At 42.7% G+C, this 19,280-nt stretch overlaps 3 protein-coding genes across 8 annotated transcripts in view; 2 read left to right on the forward strand and 1 right to left on the reverse strand.

The window, feature by feature from the left end:
* C7H1orf174 (chromosome 7 C1orf174 homolog) lies at positions 1–3,345 on the forward strand. The gene is made up of 3 exons (XM_052792471.1): positions 1–267; positions 871–1,371; positions 2,160–3,345. The coding sequence occupies exons 1-3, from the start codon at positions 16–18 to the stop codon at positions 2,268–2,270; spliced, it is 864 nt and encodes a 287-aa protein (XP_052648431.1). The 5' UTR covers positions 1–15; the 3' UTR covers positions 2,271–3,345.
* CEP104 (centrosomal protein 104) overlaps positions 2,189–19,280 on the forward strand; it is a 26,283-nt gene continuing 9,191 nt past the window's right edge. For 3 of the 5 annotated variants that reach the window (XR_008235972.1, XR_008235973.1, XM_052792461.1), the window contains exons 1-16: positions 8,212–8,319; positions 8,709–8,873; positions 9,408–9,581; positions 9,903–10,041; positions 10,726–10,791; positions 11,177–11,253; positions 11,422–11,590; positions 11,810–11,968; positions 12,601–12,849; positions 13,741–13,944; positions 14,467–14,634; positions 15,287–15,460; positions 17,032–17,208; positions 17,527–17,733; positions 18,233–18,349; positions 18,964–19,000. Coding sequence is in view for 3 of the 5 variants with exons in the window: in XM_052792461.1 (XP_052648421.1) it covers positions 8,761–8,873; positions 9,408–9,581; positions 9,903–10,041; positions 10,726–10,791; positions 11,177–11,253; positions 11,422–11,590; positions 11,810–11,968; positions 12,601–12,849; positions 13,741–13,944; positions 14,467–14,634; positions 15,287–15,460; positions 17,032–17,208; positions 17,527–17,733; positions 18,233–18,349; positions 18,964–19,000 (2,230 nt within the window). In the remaining 2 variants the exon portion in view is untranslated. Of the gene's footprint in view, positions 2,280–7,870; positions 7,953–8,211; positions 8,320–8,708; positions 8,874–9,407; positions 9,582–9,902; positions 10,042–10,725; positions 10,792–11,176; positions 11,254–11,421; positions 11,591–11,809; positions 11,969–12,600; positions 12,850–13,740; positions 13,945–14,466; positions 14,635–15,286; positions 15,461–17,031; positions 17,209–17,526; positions 17,734–18,232; positions 18,350–18,963; positions 19,001–19,280 lie in introns of those variants that run through there. The other 2 variants (XM_052792463.1, XM_052792462.1) reach the window with 2 other exon arrangements.
* On the reverse strand, positions 4,554–7,855 carry DFFB (DNA fragmentation factor subunit beta). 2 transcript variants are annotated; one of them, XM_052792468.1, is made up of 7 exons: positions 7,699–7,855; positions 7,501–7,627; positions 7,196–7,390; positions 6,416–6,495; positions 6,076–6,246; positions 5,740–5,840; positions 4,554–5,198 (listed from the first exon to the last, which is right to left on the reverse strand). In XM_052792468.1, exons 1-7 carry the CDS (start codon positions 7,810–7,812, stop codon positions 4,982–4,984), a joined length of 1,005 nt encoding a protein of 334 aa, XP_052648428.1. In that variant the 5' UTR covers positions 7,813–7,855; the 3' UTR covers positions 4,554–4,981. The 2 variants fall into 2 exon arrangements, with proteins under 2 accessions (XP_052648428.1, XP_052648429.1); XM_052792469.1 differs by having other exon boundaries at positions 7,196–7,384; positions 7,699–7,854.

Consider the following 19,280-nt stretch of genomic DNA (forward strand, 5'->3'; position numbering starts at 1 on the left):
GAGAAGCTCCACAAGATGGCGAGCGCGGGCTCCGGCGCCCTCCCCAAGATGGCGGCGGGCGGTCCGGCGGCCGCAACGCGGGGCCGGGGCCGCTCGGAGAGCCGCGGCCCGGCGCTCCCAGGGCGGCGGCGGCGGCGGCCTCCCGGGCGCTGTGCGAAGGGGTCTGTGGCGGCCAGGCGCCCGGCAACCGCCTCTGCTCAACCCGCGGGGGAAGGGCAGCCGGCAGCCCGCCGCCAGGAGCCGGGCGGCCCCCGGACGCCGAGCCTGGTAGGAGGGGACGGGGACGGGCAGTTACAGTGTGGGGGGGTGCAACCGGGCATCGCTGTGAGGGAACTACCTGGAGAATTTAAGTAAATTCTTCGCCTTTCCTGCCTTCCCGCCACTTCGTCAGAGGCCTGCGTGCAGACACACGGTGCAGGGGCAGATTTGTGTGCCGCAGGGCCAGCTTTCGGATTCCTGGCTGTTGGAAGGCCGGTGGTAGGCTGCTGGCCCGTGCGGCAAGCGGCGGGACGCTTTGGTGGCCCGGCTGATAGTCCGTTCTGCTACATTAATTGCCATCTACAGCATCCCTAAGAAAATAGGAAAATGGTGATTGGCCACGTACGGTGCTAGTTTATGCTTTCAGAGGTGGCTTTCCACTGGCGATGGACTGTACGTTGTGGTTTAGTGTAAGCTATCTGCTCCACTTTCCTCCTTTTCATGTGCACGTTCTACTAATTATTTTTCTTAGCGATGCAGCTTTGGATCGCGGTGCCGCTCGCTCGATGGAGCTCTTCGGTTCCACATCCAGCCTTGAACTAAAGAGATACGGTGATTTTATTTTTCTTTATTTCAAGTAAGCTTTAGGATCCTATTTTTTTTTTCTAACAGTGTTCTTCACACAAAGCAGCTGGTGGACAACCCTCAAAGAGGCTCAAATGTGAAAAAAACAGTCTAGTAAAATCAGAACTAGAAGGACTTACATGTGCAAGTGGAAACCTTGCTGCACCAGGGGAAGTGCCTAAAACATCTGATGGGGATCGACGTTCAGAAGATCCAGGAGACTCCAATATAATTCAACAGAAAAAGGGTGAAAGCATTCCGGAGACTGACGAAGAGAAACAGGAAAAGGAGCATAATGTTTCTCTCGGGCCGCGTGCAGTGAAATCAAGCAGTGCTCTATCAAAAATGGACAGTGATGAAAACCTGCACGATCACGTCTGCAGTGAAGAGGAAAGCAGCTGTGAGAGCGTACTGTCAGATGGGTCCAGCTTGGAGGATGCAGATGTCCCGAAGAAGCCGATACAGTTAGAGGGTAGTGCTTTCTTGGATGAAGACAGCAACCAGCCAATGCCAGTGGACCGGTTCTTTGGAGATGTCGAGTTTATCCAGGTAAGATGATGACAGTCTGTTCACTCTACAGATTCAGTTCTGTTCCACTTCAGTCTGGCATCTTCAGACAAAAGAAGGCTAGCCTCAAAATTGTAGGCAAACTTGACCAGTATCGGTAGACATCTGGAGTGATATCCCTGTCCCCTAGATAGAATTATTTCTCTCAGAGATGCCTTGGCAATTAATTTCAGATGTGAAATCTTTCTTGTTTAGATTTTATTATTCCAATTCCATAAGATAGATATTTTTACTCATAGATACAGTGTTATTCTGTCAAAATAGTTTTTCACTGGTCATTGGTTCTAAATTGTGATTATTGTGGTTCTTTTGAATGGAAGCTGCTTTCTGGCCACCTCTGCTTTTCGATCAAGGGCCAGAGCTTGAAAGTTGAATCCCAGGTCTGCCTCTAACACTGCATAACTTTGGGCAAGCGATGCCTTCATGTTTTAGGTGTTTCGTGAGGATTGGTATTTAGCAGGGGTCATGGTTGGTATTTAGTGGGAGTAGAGAGGTTTTGTTTGTGGAGCACTTCACCCTCTCTGAATCCTTCTCGAGCCTGCAGAAGGAATGCCAGCCCTTGCTTTGACCATGAGCTGTGACTGGTTCAGGCAAGCTCCCCTGAAAGCTCCTCAGCTTTAGCTATTGGTTTATGCCACTGCTTCCAAGTGAGGAGGTGTGTGTTGGTGCCTCATGTATCAGATGTGGAAGTATGTGAACTGTTGGAGAGGTAGGAGGTCTGCCATTTGCTGCAACAGACCTTCCTGAATGATTTTATCCTTTTCTTAAAGGATCTCCCAGCAGTTGCACTCCCAAGCACAACGATGAGCAGGCGAGAATTCAGGAAGCTACATTTCATTGCAAAGGAAGATGAGGAGGAGGAGGAAGAGGATGTTGTCTAACAACAAACTGTAAACAAATGAAACCTTTTTTCTCTTCTTTGCAACCACGTAATGATGGCTGGCTGTGCCACTAACATAAGGTGTCTGTGTTTGCCTTTTCTCAGAGACAGAACTGGTAGAGTTTGTTTTTCTGAAATTGGCAGATACAGAATTCTGCCACGGTTATCTGGGGCAAAGGCTGACTGAATTTTCAGTGATTTGGAATTAAACTGTAATTTATCATTTTACCACTAATATTTAGGAAAAACCAGGGAAAATAGAAGTTCTTATTGCTTTTTTCTAAATTTGAGCCGATATCTAGGGTGAATGTTTGGTCTCGCTCCTTTTTTAAAAATAGCCAAGAAAACCATGTTAGAACAAGGTCCTTTTTCTTTTAATTCCGCGATGTCTAACATTGTGGCATCCAGTTAGTAATGCAGCCAGTTAACTACCCAGTAGAAAGAGGCACACTGGCCTCTGCTGTGTAAGTTGTCTTACATTGTTGACATCTAAACCAGAACCAATTAAACCTCTAAAATGCAGTTCCGCTAGCAAAACTAAATGCATGGATATCAATGTGAGTTCAGTGGTGTTAATCTCTGGAAGTTAAGTACGTTTTTATTGCACATCAGTTCTCTGAACAACCACCATGTGAAGCTGACTGCTTCCCTCTTCCACCAGACCAGCCGTAAGCATTGCCTTTTCTAATAGTTGTGTAATGCAGCTCGTGCAGTATTTTCAGTTGACTTCCAAGGGTTACAAATAGGAATTTCGTAAACAAATATACTGGTGGTGATAAAGGAGGAATAAAATCTCTCAGTGGCGGACTTGGTAGACAAACCAGTATTGATTGCTAGCGATATCGGTCAGTCCACTGAATTTGTTATTTTGGCCTGCAGTTTTAGAAAACAGTGAGCAAGCTCAGATGATTTCAGGAACTGTTAACTTGCCCAACATTTATGATAATACTCCTTTGAAAGCGTGATTATGCAATAAGCTTCCAGATCTTTATTGTTATAAATAGTTTCTTCTACATTTCTAAAAATATAGAGAAAATGTTATCAGCAGATGGTTTAAATAAATATTAATTTCTACAGCTATAGCCTGTTAAACATTCAAAAGTTGTAAGCCAAACAAATTGTATATGCATGACATGTTAATTTATTCACATTTCCACTCCAGCTGATGCATTGTTTCTGTCAACGATATTTCTTGGCTCCTTTTCACTCTAATTCTGTAACACAGAAAAATCTAATTTTTTAATAGCATATTCATGGTTTTCAGCACAACTCCATCTTGAAGTAGCTCTCCCAGCTTTCCTTAAATGCCATATTTGCTACCATCTCTTTATAGCAAATATGTCTTCACACGCAGACACTCACTTTGGTTTCAGCACTGTGTAAAATGGTGATTTTCAGTTTGTAGGAATTGTGCCATACAGGCAACATTGTGTTTGTCATCAGAATCATAGCTGCGATACCTTCCCCAATCTCAAAACAGTGTAGTGTGCATTTCCATCTTAGTTACCGATGACGTATATTCAGTAAGGCAATCTGGAAGGATTGATTCAATGCACTGGTATTAGAAATCCTGTACTTAAAATGCCCCCAGCTTACTTTTTGTGTTGAAATGTTTGGGAGGGGGATTGAGTTTGTTGTTTAAAGTAAAACAATACTCTCTGTAGCAAAGCTCCTGCATTTCCAAGACCTAGTAAGTTATGGCTCACACAGCAATACTATCATCTTGTGTGGACTAGCTGGATTTGCCCAGGTAAGAAGAGGACCAGCGACATGGGGGACAACGGAGTTCTTCCCTAGAGATGAGTGATGATCTTTACATAGCAGTAAATAACTAGTGCTCCATTCATAAACACGCTTCCCTGCGCTCAGTCTTTCTAGTCTGTATTGGCCATGCTATACTACACCTGATTAATCACTCCTGCACATCTGCCTCCACATACACACACAGAAGAATGGTAGTAATTTTTTTATTTTAAAAAAATTCACGTCATTTACCCTGACAGCCCTTAAAAGTTCAGATGCTATCAGCTGGTATTTAAAAAAAAAAAATCAACTAAAAATTGATCTATTTGTATTTTGTTATCTGAGGTAGGAAGTGTTTTACAAAAGCAATATTCTCTTAAAGCGGCAGGTAAACATGATTATACAGTAAAATTGCTTGTATTGCTCCAAGCAAACTCAAGCTAAAGAGGTAGAAACTGAAAGGAGAGGGAAATCAATGGGAAAGATGACAAAGAACAAAGGTGGTAAAAGCAAAGATATGCCATGGCCTTGATCTTCCGTCTAGGAGATGTACATCTAAAGCAACAGCAAATGGCATGGTCATGGATGAGTGCAGGTATTTTGGTACAGAAGAGCCAGCAGCTCTGTCACTGAATCGCCCTTTGGGTCTACGTTTGTCAGGGCAAGAAAGAGATTGTAGGGCGTAATCAGTGTCACCCTCTGGCCTCATTTTTATACTCTGACTCACAGTTTTATTTTATTGCGCTTAACACAGTGCGATCTAAGGAAGGCTTGTAGTAAGTGAGAAGGTGGGAGAGTAGAATTAGGCATGATATGAATGTATGTGTTGTGAGATTGCAGTTGAATTACTTAGCAAGTCTCTTTTGCCAGGGACTCCTAAATAAGTTTTTGTTTAAGAAACTGGAGCTATTTAAAAATGATAGCATGTGACATGATTTTGTAAAAAGCAAGTCACTTCTAGAGATAGCACTATGAAATCTTGTGGTTTTGCTTCCTTTTCCTGTAAATTTTAGTTTTGTCACAGCTGAGATTGTGGCTGGTTTTCTTATGGCAAGCAATGTGTACAAGTTTTAAATTATCCACGGTAAACAGCAGCTGATAGAAGTATTCCCAGTTCACTTCTCTTCCATCTCGTGTTTTGACAGCTTCTGCCAGTTCTGGGACAACAGCACGTTTCTTCTCTATTCTTCAGTACACAAAAGAGAAAACAATATTGCCATCAAAAGTTTTTTCATAATAATCAAGTCTCCATCTTTCTTTTAGAGCCAGGCGGAATTTGCATTCTTTCACCATAACTAGGTTTATGATTTATTTTTTTTCCTGAGGAAATTAGTTTAGCAAATCCTGTTTGCTTCACAAGTGTACAATGCCTGAAAATGGGTCTGAGGGGTTTTGCCAGAGTTTTTTATCCTGTGCCAGGGCTTTTTAGCCTTCACAAAGGATAATGTGGTGAGGAGGGGTATGTTTTCATACAAAGAAAATCTGAACAGAAGCAAAGCAGCTAATGAGAGATGGCATTATAATCTGTCATCAGGATTTTATGTTATCAGAAACAGCTGCAGCATCCAAGCATCTAGTCACATCCAATGTCCATCTAGTCACAGCAGAGGTAACTGCACAGTGGGGGGGGGGGGGGGGGGGCGGTGTAAAGACTCAATGGCTCTACCTTTCCTGCCTAAGATGAAGGGCATGAAACAGGTAAGCTTGGATTAATACTTTGTACATACATGTGATCGAGATTCCAGGTACTGAAGAGGATTCTGCTTTCCCTGTTACCGTAGGGGTTGATAGAATGCTTACATGGGCAGTCATCTCTGTCGAAAGGTCCCTGTAAAACAAGACGGCTACAATGAACGGCGTACTGCTTGTCACCCCAGCGCTGTCCCTCCACTTGCTATAACGAACCAAAGATAGGTCACAGGCTATGACAGCATCACCCCGCCAAGCTTGATACTGCACTATGCAAGCATCCAAGTACCTGTTTCCTTCCTCTAATGTCATTGCAAGTCATGCCACTGCTTGTTGGAACCAAGGCGCTCTGCTTCAGAAAGGGCTGAACTTACCTGACAAGAGAACCATCCCTCCGCAGTGCACAGGCGGACTGCCTCCTCCTCTCTTCTGTCAAAGTAGCATCCATTGTATTTCACAGATCTCAGTTTATCTGACATCAGGTCAATTACCCTTTTATATGCATCTCTTGCTGTAGGATGAACATTGGAAATAAAACTACTAACCTAGGGGCGGGGGAAAAACAAAACCCAGTCATTCCTTGGTGCCTGTAGCAGCCTGAGGCTCTTTTCTACAATGAGTATATTGACCTGTAAAAGTGTTTTTTATGTATGTGGTCACAGAATTACTTTTACTAGCAGCTTGAAAGTAGGTTACTTCAACAGAAACTGTTACCTCTTTCATGTAGCTTCGTATTCTGCTTTCACAACTGTATCGCATGTAGCTTGATTTGTTCTTAAAACGAGACTCTAGACCTAAAAGGAGTTAGATTATGTTGTAACTTAGTACTTCTAGTGCTGTGCTTCTGCCTACCTGGGTGTTTATCCCTTCTTTTCTCAAACTCAGCATGCACAGATTTTTTTCTTTCCCATTTTTATTTTACTGGTTCAAGACTACCCTGCTCTTAGCATTCTAAAGGACCATGCAGAGCATCTGCTGTGAGAGCAGTAGCTGATATTATAGTTGTTAAATGTTTCTCATTAATGCGCACACACAGAACACTAAGAGGCTGTGAAAAGAAAACTGAGTTGTTGAGGAAGACCTGCAACAATGACTCGGGAATGGGAGAGGGAACTTGCAAAGAAAGTCTAAAGTTAGCTGGCTGATGGGTGCAAATTATCAATATACTATTAGCAAATCGTTAAAAGATTGTAAATGCAGACCTATGTTGACGGGGAAGAGACGTATTCCAGAGCAATCCTGGGTGGAGCAATAGGGAACATTGTTTTTTTTACCATTTTCTGACAGTAAATATGCGTCTCTCTTAGAGAAGCGCAGAAACGCATACTGATGTTGGTGGTAACTAATCCCCGGACCGGGTACCAAATCGCACCAGCCAGAAGGACTCCCGAATTTTTGAACTACTTTTCTTTCTGAACAGTAAGACTGACAGGAGCGACTCTCCTTCGTGAGCCCTGCTGCCCCTAAGCAGCTCCCTGCGGGCGACAGATGTACCTTCGAACCATTTCTTGTCGTCCTCCTTGTCCTCGGCCAGGCTGTTTTCGTTCAGGTTGTGGATCAGATCCGCCAGCAGCCTCTGCCTCCGAGGAGCCTGCTCGTCGGAGAGCAGCTTCCGCGCCGCCTCCACCACGGCGGCTCTCTGGTTGTAGAAGGCGGCCAGGAACCCCTCGATGTCGCTGGCACCTGCGGCTTGCGCGGGGGAGACGGCACCGGCTGAGGGGCCGCGGCCGGGCCCGGGCGCTGCCCCGCCGCCGGTTGTCACCCCCCCCGCCCCGACCCCCGACCCCCGGCGCACTCACAGCCCCGCCAGGTCTCTCCGGGGCCCAGCAGCACCAGCTCCGTCTGCGGCGGCAAGGCGCGGAAGTAGCTCTCGGTCACCTCCGTCCCGTCTTCGTAGAGGCAGAGGCGGCTGCCTGGCAAGGGAAGCTGCCCCCCGGGCGGGTGAGAGACGGGCTGACCCGCGACCCCGGCCCCGCGCCTCGCACACCGGCCCGCACCTGCAGCAACCGGCAACCCTTCCGCAACAACCCGCGCAGGCTCCCGGCCGCCACCCCGAACTTCTGCGGGCTGCCGCACCCGCGCAGGCGGAAAGCCCGCAGCGGTTCCGCCATGCTCCCGGCCGCTCTCCCGCCGCCGCTGCCGCCACACAGGCGCGCATGCGCCGCCGCCGGGGCGGGGCGGGCGGGCGGGCGCGCATGCGCGGCGGCGGGGGCGGTGTTGCCATGAGACCCGGCGATGGGGCCGCAGTCAGGCAAGTGGGGGCCGGGCCCGGGCCCGGCCGCTTCTCCCTCTCCGCTCTGCCTTTCCCCTCCGGCCCTGGCGAGCCTCCCCCCCCCCCCCCCCCGGGCCGCCGCCGTGCGCTAGGCCGCCGCTTAGGGCGGTTTTGTTCCCCCCTTGAGCCGGCGCCGTGACCCCTGCGGGTTGCCGCCTCGGCCTGCTGCCGCCTCCTGTGGTGAAGCGGCCGGGGCCGGGGAGGGCGGGGGGGGGTGAAGGAGAGAGGGAGCCGAAATTAATGCCGTGATATCTCTACGACACGGGGTGGGGGGTAGCGGTGGTCCTTGGCCCTTTTCCTGCCCGTGGTCTCCTGCCTTCTGCTGCCGTCCCTGTCAGCAGCCCAGGTGTGTGCGTAGCTGTGAAACGGCGCTAGCTAGCTAGCTTTTGGCTAAACTGACCCCGTTCTTTATTCTTTGCTTCTTCCCTTTGGCTCAAGCGCACAGAGGATGGTACGGGCCGCTCCCGTGCGCGTTTTGGAACTCAAAATGTTTTCAAGTTCCATCTCGGATTAGCAGATTTAATTGAGTTTATTAGCAATCTGCTATACGAGTTAGCTAAACCCTCGTTTCACTAAGTACTAATAAAACACTCAGCATAAGAATATGGTGCAGTTTATGGTGCCAACATTAATTAAAGATAATCTAGATTTGTAGTCATCATCTACTGACTTGATGGACGACAGGATTTAATTCTTTGGCTGTAGTGTTTTAGTGTTCTTTTATTGTCCTTCCAGGGATTAGCTTAAGCTTGAAACATCATTGCTTTGACTAGCTCGCTTCTGCAGGATGCCACAGAAGATCGGTTTTATAGTTGTTAGTTCATCAGGACACGAAGACGGCTTCAGCGCAAAAGAGCTGATGGTTCATGCACCGACCGTGAATGGATGGCGATCACCCAGGTACTGGAAGCGGGAGGAATGTGCGGAGTCCTGAAGCACTGAGTTTAAAATGAGTGGGAGGTGTACCGTGCATGGTCAGAGTAGTTTACAGCATCCCAGACCAAACTGATTCTAAAACCAGAAAACTTACTTTAATCCCGTGGAATCCTTATCCTGGGGGAAAAAAAAAGCACCTTGGTTACCACCTAAAGGCATCGCATTGCATTTAAATAAAGTCCTTTAAAAGGAAAAAAGGGAACCATTTTTGTTCTTGTCAGTCTTCTTGGAGTTTGCAGCTGCTTTGGCTTAGTGTTAAAAATCCGGTCTTCTCACCACATCTTCTAGATATGTATGGATTGTATGGGGTACTTTAACATACGCATGCATGCGATAAGGTGAAGAGTGTTTCTACTCTACTCTTTGGTTTGTTTTTACAATATCTGTAATGCTGACTTCAACTATAATAACTTTGGAAAGTTTCATAATTAAACGTTACTTGATTTGGAAGTGAAGTCATCTTTAAAAAGGCGATTCAGAAATTGTGTATGTTTTCAGACTCTGTCAGTATCCACAGGAAATTGTTCTGCAGTTGGCGGAGAGGTGTCGAATACGAAAACTGCAGTTGCTTGCTCACCAGTACATGATTTCAAGCAAAATTGAGTTCTACATCAGTGAAAGCTTGCCTGAATACTTTGCTCCTTATCAGTCAGAGAGATTTCACAGACTAGGGTAAGTCAAAAAGCTCTAAATGGTTTTATTACTTTAATCAGAAAGGCTTCAGGAAGAAAGAGTATTCATTATGCTTTGCATGCAATATTAATACACTGTGCTGTTAGCAGTAAAGAGATTCCGTACTCACTTAGATCTGTAACAAAGCTGAAGATGTAGGTGTAAGAAGCATGATGCAGGTGAACAGTCTTGTCAGATGACACCACACATTGTTTCAGTTATGAGAGCTTTAAACCATATCAAAGTACTAACCTGAGGAGCAAAAACACAGCTGTGTATTTGTACATTTCCTCTGCTTACTTGTTATATTTTCCTTCTCAGTTATGTCCCTCTCTCGGACAATGAAAAGACTGATTTCAAAGCACGAGAGTTAAAATCTGTGTATATGGATGCAGTTGGCCAGTACCTGAAGCTGATTTTCCATAAAAATTATGTCAATAAATACAACTTATACGGTCAGGTAAGTTGAGTTAAGAGTCCACACTTGGTAAGCTAGATGACATTTCAGTAGTACAGAATGGGCATAGAAATCCACTCCCTTGGTTTGTAGAAGCTAATAATGTCGTTTGAAAGCTCCTGGGTTTATTTTTGGTTTCTTTTAAAATGGAAAATACAAATAAGAGGTTGTAAGTGACTTGGAGTCATGACCAAGTGCATGCAACTTATCCAGAACAAACGAGTCAAGTGCATGTTCCATTACTGCCTTCCATTCTGAGTTTTAGACTGCACAGCAGGCTCTGTGCTGAAGACAAAATACTTTCTCCGAGAACAGCTTTGCAGTTGCTACAAAGCCACTCTTAGTCTTTAGGATCTGATGTGGCATTAAGCGGAGGTGTTGTGTAGCCATCCCGATACAGAAAAAAGCAAATATCTGCCTCAGTTCTGCAGTGACTCTTTTCACTTCCATTCCAGAGCAGTGCGGGAAGGGAGCAACTGATGACTGTACACTGTGGTCTGTAGATTTGGTAATAATTTTTTAATGAAGCATGAAGTACATTTAGCACTTAGTGCTTTTCTTTGCTTCGATACCACCCTGGAGACCACAGGTCCTACTTTTTTTGTTCAAATTTTTTTGGTTCAGTTTTCATAAGATATGGAAATGTAATAACCTTATGCATTTACATTTTCTTTAAATCTATCCCAGGTTGCCCTAGTAGCTATAAACATTATTGGAGATCCAGCAGACTACAGCAATGACAGCAATAATACTGTAAGTGCAAAGCATCCCTGTCTTTTTAATGTTGCTACACATGCTCGGTTACAGGGTTCCTGGGGTAATGGAATGCATCTTTCTTCTGCTAGTTTCTTGCTGTAGCAGAGCTGCCATGTATTGATTTTTTTTTGTTGTTGTTGTTATCTTGAAGCAAGAAAGTTCTCAAATATTGAGCCTAATATGTGGATACAAAAAATAAAACACAATCAATTGGAACATTTGCGTTTTCAGCCTCTCCAAGATCTCGTTTCAATATGCCCCAAAACATAAGTATTATAAGTAGTGTAGCTTATGTTGATTGTGGCAAGTCACAATTTCTGTCCTGAACACATACTTGATGTTGAATGTGCATTAAGATTTTTTTTTTTCCCCCCTTACAAAGCCTTCCAGAGAGAAGCTGATAGACCACTACTTAGGAATGAAATCAGATGACCCTGCCTTAGATGGAACTTACCTTGGGTAAGGATGTTTTTTTGCGTATACCCTGGCAAAACGTCTACTCAGTCTAAAGTAGTTCTCAGTCTCTATATTTTGTTAGTTCCCTGCTAGTGAAAAGAGATGACGTATGCTCAGACTGGTTTATTTTGGATTAACTGAAAGGTTATTTTACCCATTTTATATCTTCAGGAAGCCTGACTCCATTTCACCTCTGGATGATTTGGCTTTTGACATGTACCAGGATCCAGAAGTTGCTCAGATAATACGTAGACTGGATGAGAAGAAGCGTGAAGCTGTCCATCATGAACGCTATGATTACGCCAAGAAACTCAAACAAGCTATCGCAGACTTGCAAAAGGTATTGTTGAAAGACTGTTTATCTCTTAAGTCGAACAGTGTTCCAGTGGTCCATCGGGGACCCTAGTGTTCATGTGGAATCATAATGATTTCCAGTATATTTTCAAAACAGTAATTTTAAAATCAGATAGCTTGATTTAGTAGCTTGGCTGGAAATACTGAAATGTATACATATATATGGTAATGTGATTCCAAGCTAGCCTGTTATACCACCTTCTAGGTAGGGGAACGACTTGGTCGGTATGAGGTAGAGAAGCGCTATGCTGTAGAGAAAGAGGATTATGATCTCGCTAAAAAGAAGAAACAGCAAATGGAGGCGTACCGCCTGAAGGTGTATCAGCAACTGGAGCTCCACGACCTTCTGGATGCAGAGCTGATGGTGGGTACTGTTATTCCTAATTCAGGAGGCTTTATCCTGTGGGTGTTGTAAATAGAAATGGCAGAGCAACCAAAATAAATTCAGGGAATAAGAGTTGTTACACAGGTACTTTATGACAATTACATAAGGATTTTAAGTTTTCTGTTTGGATTGTGGATTTCCCTAACCAAAGGCTTGCACGTGGCATTTTATGAACATGCTTAGTTCTCCATAGATAACATTACATTAAACTGTTAAGGTCTCAAGCAAATGACATTAGAATCCTGAATGTTTTGCATAATTGCAAGGCTACCCACTGCAGATTCATAAGATACTTTCTCGTATTTTGAAGGGGTATAACAGTCTTATGCTGGCATCATGGCTAACCATAGAGAATTAATGTGATAAAATATAGTTTTATATTGTTCTCAGAATGGGAAGCTTTAAAATCTCTCCACACACACATCTGCACAAAATTATTTTCCAATTGTTTCCTAAAGCTGCATCCAGTGGCAATGATTGCATGTCTGTGAGTGAGGTCTGATATTTACTTGAAAGCAGCAGAACCTTGTTGACTGTCAGAGTTGTAGCTGTGCTAACTGATTTTAGTACATTGTTAGCCTTGCTTTACAAAATCTCCTTCCTTTTCTCAGATTCGAAAACCACCTGAATTGCCTTTGGAGTCTATGATTTATACTGACAATCCTCAGCACACAAAACCTACAAATTCACCTCCTTGTGAGCACACAGAACCGCAAAAAGGAGAGCCATGGAGAGCAGAGTCTTTGCTGGAAGAGAAGTCAGCAGATCCCTCTTCTGCTGAGCCTGTTGCTCCCCATCAGTCCCCTCCTCCTCCTCAGTCTCATCCTGCAACCGCCAGGGAAGTGTTTCCCAAAGAAAATGTGAGCAGCGTACCTCTGTTACTGCAGAAACCTGTCAGAGCAAATGATCTTGTATTCAACCTTCCAAAACAACAAGGTCTTTTGTGGTTATTCTCATGGCTTATATAGTATCTGAAATTGACTGTGTTGCTGAGCAGTGCCCATCTAATAATTGGCATTGGTCTTTCTCTTTCCTGAATTTCTTTGGAAGCCTTTACAAATGTTCATTGAGTCTGGGGCAAAAGGGGATTATACCTGGTTTCCAAATAGATGAATGGAAGCAAATAGACATTAAATGACTAATCAAGGGTCATACAGCCAATATAGCGGTAGCTGAATTCTGCTTGCTCCTTTAACGGCTTAATAAATCTCCTTCTCAGAGATCATGTTGGATGAATCTACAGCAGCAAGGGAATTTGTTGGAATGTGGTTGTAGGGTAAGAGTCTTGGTTTCATGTCTAAAGAGAGGAAGAAAATCATAGTATCTAGTTAACCTGATCTTTAGGTTTTGCTGCTTCAGCTTTTGGCAAAGCTAAGGAAGACTTGTGTTGACTCTAGTAGCAGTAGTATTCACTCTTAACAGGATGTTGACTTAAAATAATTTAACAAATAAGGCTTTATGACTTGCTGGCTTCCTGTCAACAGGTGATTTCTTCTGTAGATGAGTGCACTTCCACAAAAGGCACTTTGTGTGTGTTTTATTGTATTCTATAAACAAGAAGTAAGTTTTATTCGCAGGCACTGATTCCATTTTTTCATGATGTTATTATGGGAACTTCAACATCTGTACTTAAATGTAAAGCAATACTGCTTTGACGGGGGAAAAAATGCATTGAGGTGAATCCAAGTAGTGATGAAACAACTCCATATCTAAGTCATTTCTAGAATAGCCAATTTTGTCTTCTCTGTTAGGTTGAATTTTTACCTTATGATGAGAGACCTCTTCCAGCTACCTGCAAACAGCCTGATGAAGCAATTGCGTACCTTGAGCCGGAGATGGCTGAAGGGGCTATCGATGATACTCCAAGAAGTGGCATTACTGGGGAACCAGAACCATTAACTGAGAAGGCACTGAGGGAGGCCAGCCCTGCTATTGAAGTTTTTGGAGAAGCTTTGGTAAAAAACAACAAAATAAACACATAGATTATTGTGGTCTGTGTTGAGTTGATTTTATATGCGCTCTGTCAACAAAGATCTACTGATACGGTTTTTACGTGTTCAGAGCTGTTACTTGAAAATCTGAGATTAGAATTTGACCTTGGATATATGGGTGCCTGTTTTCAACACTTATATGATGCTGTAGCTTTTATGATTGATTACTTGATGAGCTATTAAGCAGATAGTATCTGGTAGACTGCTTTAGGGTACGGACCCTACCAGAATACCCATAACTTGCCACTGTCGTTTGCAGGGAGAGGAATCATTGCTGTGCCCGAAATGGTTCCTTGAGCCTGACCTGTTAATCCATTTTATTCATCGTTTTTCAAAAGTATGTGCTTTTAATAAAAGCCACATTCCTGTAGGAAACACCTGGGGATTTCATGCTGAAGTTCATATGTTCTTTTGAAGCTGTTTCTATATATAAATATTGAAAGATCAATATTGACCTTTTAAGAGATAAACTTGTTCTGTGTTCAGGTTTCAGGAGCATATTCCAAAACTTGGTCGTATCGAGAAGACGCATTACTGGCTGTGTATAAGAAGCTGATAGAAATGTCAGTAAAGACTCCAAAGGATGATTTAAGGAACATGCTGAGGGCTGCCATTTTTCTTGTAAGGAGAGCCATCAAAGACATAGTGTCTTCAGTAAGTTGTGATGTGTTTGATAAGAAATGCTCCAGTGAAGAACTGACAGCAAAAAAATTGTAGAACCGTGTGGTTAAGGCACTTTAAATAATTTAAATAGTTTGTAAAACTACTGTTGAGTAAGTTAAAAAAAAAAAACACCAAAAACAACTGAAATGTCAGCTTTTAGTTAGGATCAAGGACTGAGCAAAGTCTGGCATTCAGCAGCATGGAAAATACTGTCCTGGGCTGACTGATGAGCTTGAGAAACAACTGCTGATGCAGTAAATGTGTACTGTCGTTGAGCCTTTTTTTGGGGGGGGGGGGGGTGTAAAGTTGAAATACAGCAATGAAGTAACTTTTAGTTTCCAACTTGAGAGACTACAGGAGACTTAGGCTTCAAATAAGCCTTAAACAAGAAGAAAAGAAAAAAATCAAGAGCTGTGTTACTCTTTATAAAACAAATTCTGAAGCCTTTCACCTAAACCCTAGCGACATGTTTTCTGGAAGAGAGGTATCTGAAAGAAGTAGCTTCCATTAAGAGTGTTACCGTAATTCTAGATTCCTGTTGCTGCTGTTCTTCAGAACTACAGAAAAGATTTTACCACATTGTCTGAAAACAGGGATCTGTGTGGTATTTTTGTTTAGTGTTTACTTTTTCTTTTTAACTTAGGTTTTTCAAGCTTCCCTGAAACTCTTAAAAATGATCATTACCCAATATATACCAAAACATCAACTAGGAAAACTAGAAACTTCTCATTGTGTAGAAAAAACGCTTCCAAGTTTGCTTTCTAGAACAGGAGACTCTTCATCCCGTCTTCGCCTTGTGGCTTCTAACTTCATTCAGGTAGGTGTTTTTCTTCAAATTATGGTTTGACTGCATTAAGAATGTCACAGAGCTTACAGGTGGATAACATCTAATCAGACTTGACTTCAAGACCAGAGTTTGGTGCTGGATTATGCCTTACATGGAAGGCAAAGTGGTAGCACCAACTTAGTATCTTTGCAGTGTTTTTTCTAGCCATGTATTGTCACCTTTGTTGTGGGGGACAGTGTGGGGAGATACCTGCTGCTGCAGGTGCAAGAAGGGTACGACTCTTGCATTCTTCTTAGTTGCAAGTGATCTACAGAGATGAGAGCAAGAAAGTACAACATACTGCTCAGACTGTGTTGCAGTTTGATTGCATTTTTGACAGTCAACTTTTGAAAGTCAACTTAGCATAAAAAAAATGCCCATTTTAAAAGACACAGTCCATTCCTTGCTCAATTGCTGACAAAGAGCAGCTGTGAATAGCTGCTAGAGGATTACAGGCTCTGTTTTCCAGTAGAATTTAGAAGAAAGAACAGTAGTTCTATGTGAAAATGTGTTAATTCAGTCCTGGGAGTGGAGTGGAGTGGAGTGAGTCACTGGCTCTGGGTTATTTATCCTTGCTTGCATCCACACATGGAGGGAAAAGACTTCTCTTTCGCTGTAGACATAACTAAAATTTTAACAGGGTTAATTGTGTAAAGTGCTCTGGTGTGTCACTGGAACCCCAAAGGTGACAGGTTACTTTATTACTACTGCTTGGCTTGTTTAGAATAGATTTTGTAATTGAATGAGAACGGAAATGAGAAAATGGTTACAGATATATTTTTGTAGACAGGACATGGCCTGGAGAGAAGGAAAATTTGTTTGTTTTGCAAACAACAATTTGCAGTTGTTCGCTGCTAATAGATGATACCCTGACTGAATAAGCAGTTCTCTAGGGAAGGTGCCACATATCTCTAGAAATAAGTACGTCCAAAACAGACCAGCCAACCTGGTGACAACTGCATCTGGTCCTCAGGAAGAGGGACTGCAGGACACCATCATCTACTTGAGTGTCTGTCAGCTGACAGGAACTGGGAGGAGGGGTGCTTTGGGTTATTAAACATTCTGCTACCTGCAAAGAAATAAAACATTGAGCTTTGAATAACAGCAGAATTTAGCCCTTTGCGAAATAGAATGAGAAGTTATAAGATGGCATATGTTTTCTGAAGCACTCTTGAAATCCATCTTGATGCAATGTCAAGACTTTGCATCCTTTGTGACACTTCTCATCTACCTTCTCCTCAGATAGTTCAGTGTAAGATGGAGTTCAGCCCAGTTCTATAACTCTTGCTCATCTGAGCATGACTAAGATTTTATCGAGTTCTCAGTAGCTTTCTCTCTGATGCCAAAAGCAAGACCAAACATCTGTGTAATCCTCTTTTTAAAACCTTTGCAAGTAACTTCTGGCTGCTAAAGTAAGAAATAAGCAGCTACTTCTTATGGAAGGCTTATTTTGTTTTACTTAACTTGTTATAAGTAACTTAGAATAACTCTACTTTGCAAAGACAGTTAATTTTCCTCATTTAGCGTTCCTCCATGCACACTGACTCTCTGTATGTTTATAGGAAATAGCACTGTGTAGTGAAGTTAAACCTCTTCAGATTGTTCCAGTTCATTTGGTTCAACCATTAAAACCAAACTCCCCAACACATCTGGCGATGAGTCAAGTGGAATTAGTGGAGTGCCTCTTGAAAGACATGGGAACTGAAAACTCTGGGTTTACCATCAGCAATGTCATGAAGGTAGGAGTCTGAGTTTACAGCACATGAAGTGTTTTCTGTTGCTGTTTTATTGGGGCTTATCTGTCTGCTTTGGAGTGCTTGGTGAATTACTGAAGAGAATTTGAGCCTCTTGGAGGTGACAACACACAACCATGTGAGGAGGCAAGATGCCAATATGGGGGGAAAAAAGAATCACTGGGTCAAAAAGTGTTTGGAAAAACCTGTCTGTATGAAGATTTCTCCCGCTGCAGTGAAATAATTATCTTAGACTAATAAGTCCTTAAAAAGAATGTGGGAAAAGAGAGGCTTTTTTTTTTCCCCTCTTTTTTTTCTTTTCAGTTTGCAACGGGAGCTTTGGAACACAGAGTTTATGAAGTTCGTGATGTAGCGTTGCGGATTATCTTTGATATGTACAGGCAGCACAAGGCTGCTATACTGGAATATCTTCCTCCAGATGATGCAAGCATTCGCAAGACTGTTCTCTATAAAACACTCTTTGATGGATTTACTAAAATAGATGGTAAACTTTCTGAAGCTGAAATTAGGGTATGTAATAAGATTGCAGAACACGTGTAGCTACTTTAAACATTTCATTCAACTGAGCAATATACTGATTTCATAGTTATATTAGACATTGAATGACATGCATAGCAGAGTATCTTAAGGTGTGTTGTTAACATTATTTAGTGTAACAAGCTGGTGTTCAGTTTATTACATATACTTACTCTTATGAATAAAGCCTACAAAGAATACAGAGATGGTACTTCTGAAATAATACACAATCATTTTGGAAAATACACGTATACTATTTTACGCTGGCTAGCCTTGGAAACAGTAAGCACAGGGGAAATGCTATGTGTTTCTTTCAGGCTAGTACAGAGGACTTTGGGGCAAGGGAGGTGTTCCTGTAACACACCAATCATTTAACCAAGCAGGGTGTTTCTTGTACTGCATTGACCATTTGTTCTATGCTGATGTGTTTTCCAATCTTTCCTATATGACAGATGGTTCAAAAACTTGTAATTGAAAAAATATTTCTTGACAGGCACAGAGAAAGGCAGCAACAGAAGAAGCAGAGAAACAGAAGAAGGAAGAAATAAAAGTTCTGCAAGGTCAGCTGGCAGCTCTAAAGGAGATAGAAGCAGAAGTTCAAGCTGGAAAGGTTAGGGTGGTTTGGTTTTGATTTTTTTTTTTTAATCCTTTTCTCCTCAGGTATCAGAGGCTTAGATAATTAACATTACTGTTGTCTCATTATAAACAAAAAAAAAAAAAAGAGAGGCTCCATGACGTACTCCTCTTCAGCAGTCCAACTTAAAAACTGCGTGTTGTTTTTCCTAACATAGTATAAAATTTGGATTCTTTTTTATAACAGCTTTGTCTATCGTATGGTAAATTCAAGAGTCTTTCTACAAGTCTGAGTGTTTCTGTACCAGCTAGAGTATAGGAATTGTACCAAGTGCGTCAAGGCCCTCCAGAAGCATGCTGTACTGCACATCCATTAAGTTTTATATCTGAACCTTAGAAAGGTAGTCAGCTACCCCAATGCCAGGAAGTAGGACTGTTTTGCCCCCCTCAGAAGATTGCTGCCTTAATACCCGAGAGATCTGCTGTGGTACCAGAAGCACAAACATTGTAATGCACTGGCTCTGCTTCTAAGCTTTTAATTCCAGAGAAAAATCAGAATATAATCTGTTCTTTTTCTCCCTGGCAAGCACCACAGTCATTAAGCACATTTCTGACTTAAGCATTAAGCAAATTTTCTTCTTTATTCAATAGGAGAAAGAATCTGATTTTCAGAAGCCAAAGAATCAAGGTAGGTAGTTTCAAATAGTATTAAGAAATGTAGAGATATTTCAGGATGTCTTTGAAATACTGTGGATGCTTAATAGATTATTAAATTATCTCAGTTAAAAGCATGCCAGAGTGCTTCAGATTGGCTGAGTCTCAACCTGCCATAGAGGTAACCATTAAGTTCACGAAAGAAAATTTACCATCAGCTAACCAGTTAATTTCTAATAAGAAATTAGTATGGCTTGGCTTGAAGCCATTTTAGGTTTCTCCTCAACCTGAGGCAGAACAGCTACTACATGTAA

This window comes from Harpia harpyja, chromosome 7 (genome assembly GCF_026419915.1).
Source record: "Harpia harpyja isolate bHarHar1 chromosome 7, bHarHar1 primary haplotype, whole genome shotgun sequence".
Lineage (NCBI taxonomy): Eukaryota > Metazoa > Chordata > Aves > Accipitriformes > Accipitridae > Harpia > Harpia harpyja.

Excerpts from the sequence above, each read along its gene's own strand:
- C7H1orf174 (XM_052792471.1), top strand. The coding sequence starts at position 16 with ATGGCGAGCGCGGGCTCCGGCGCCCTCCCCAAGATGGCGGCGGGCGGT. Across the intron at positions 268-870 it reads GCCCCCGGACGCCGAGCCTG|TGTTCTTCACACAAAGCAGC; the intron begins GTAGGAGGGGAC and ends TTTTTCTAACAG. Across the intron at positions 1,372-2,159 it reads GAGATGTCGAGTTTATCCAG|GATCTCCCAGCAGTTGCACT; the intron begins GTAAGATGATGA and ends CTTTTCTTAAAG.
- DFFB (XM_052792468.1), bottom strand. The coding sequence starts at position 7,812 with ATGGCGGAACCGCTGCGGGCTTTCCGCCTGCGCGGGTGCGGCAGCCCG. Across the intron at positions 6,496-7,195 it reads CGACAAGAAATGGTTCGAAG|GTCTAGAGTCTCGTTTTAAG; the intron begins GTACATCTGTCG and ends AACTCCTTTTAG. Across the intron at positions 5,199-5,739 it reads ACCTGGAATCTCGATCACAT|AATAGAGAAGAAACGTGCTG; the intron begins GTATGTACAAAG and ends TGTGTACTGAAG.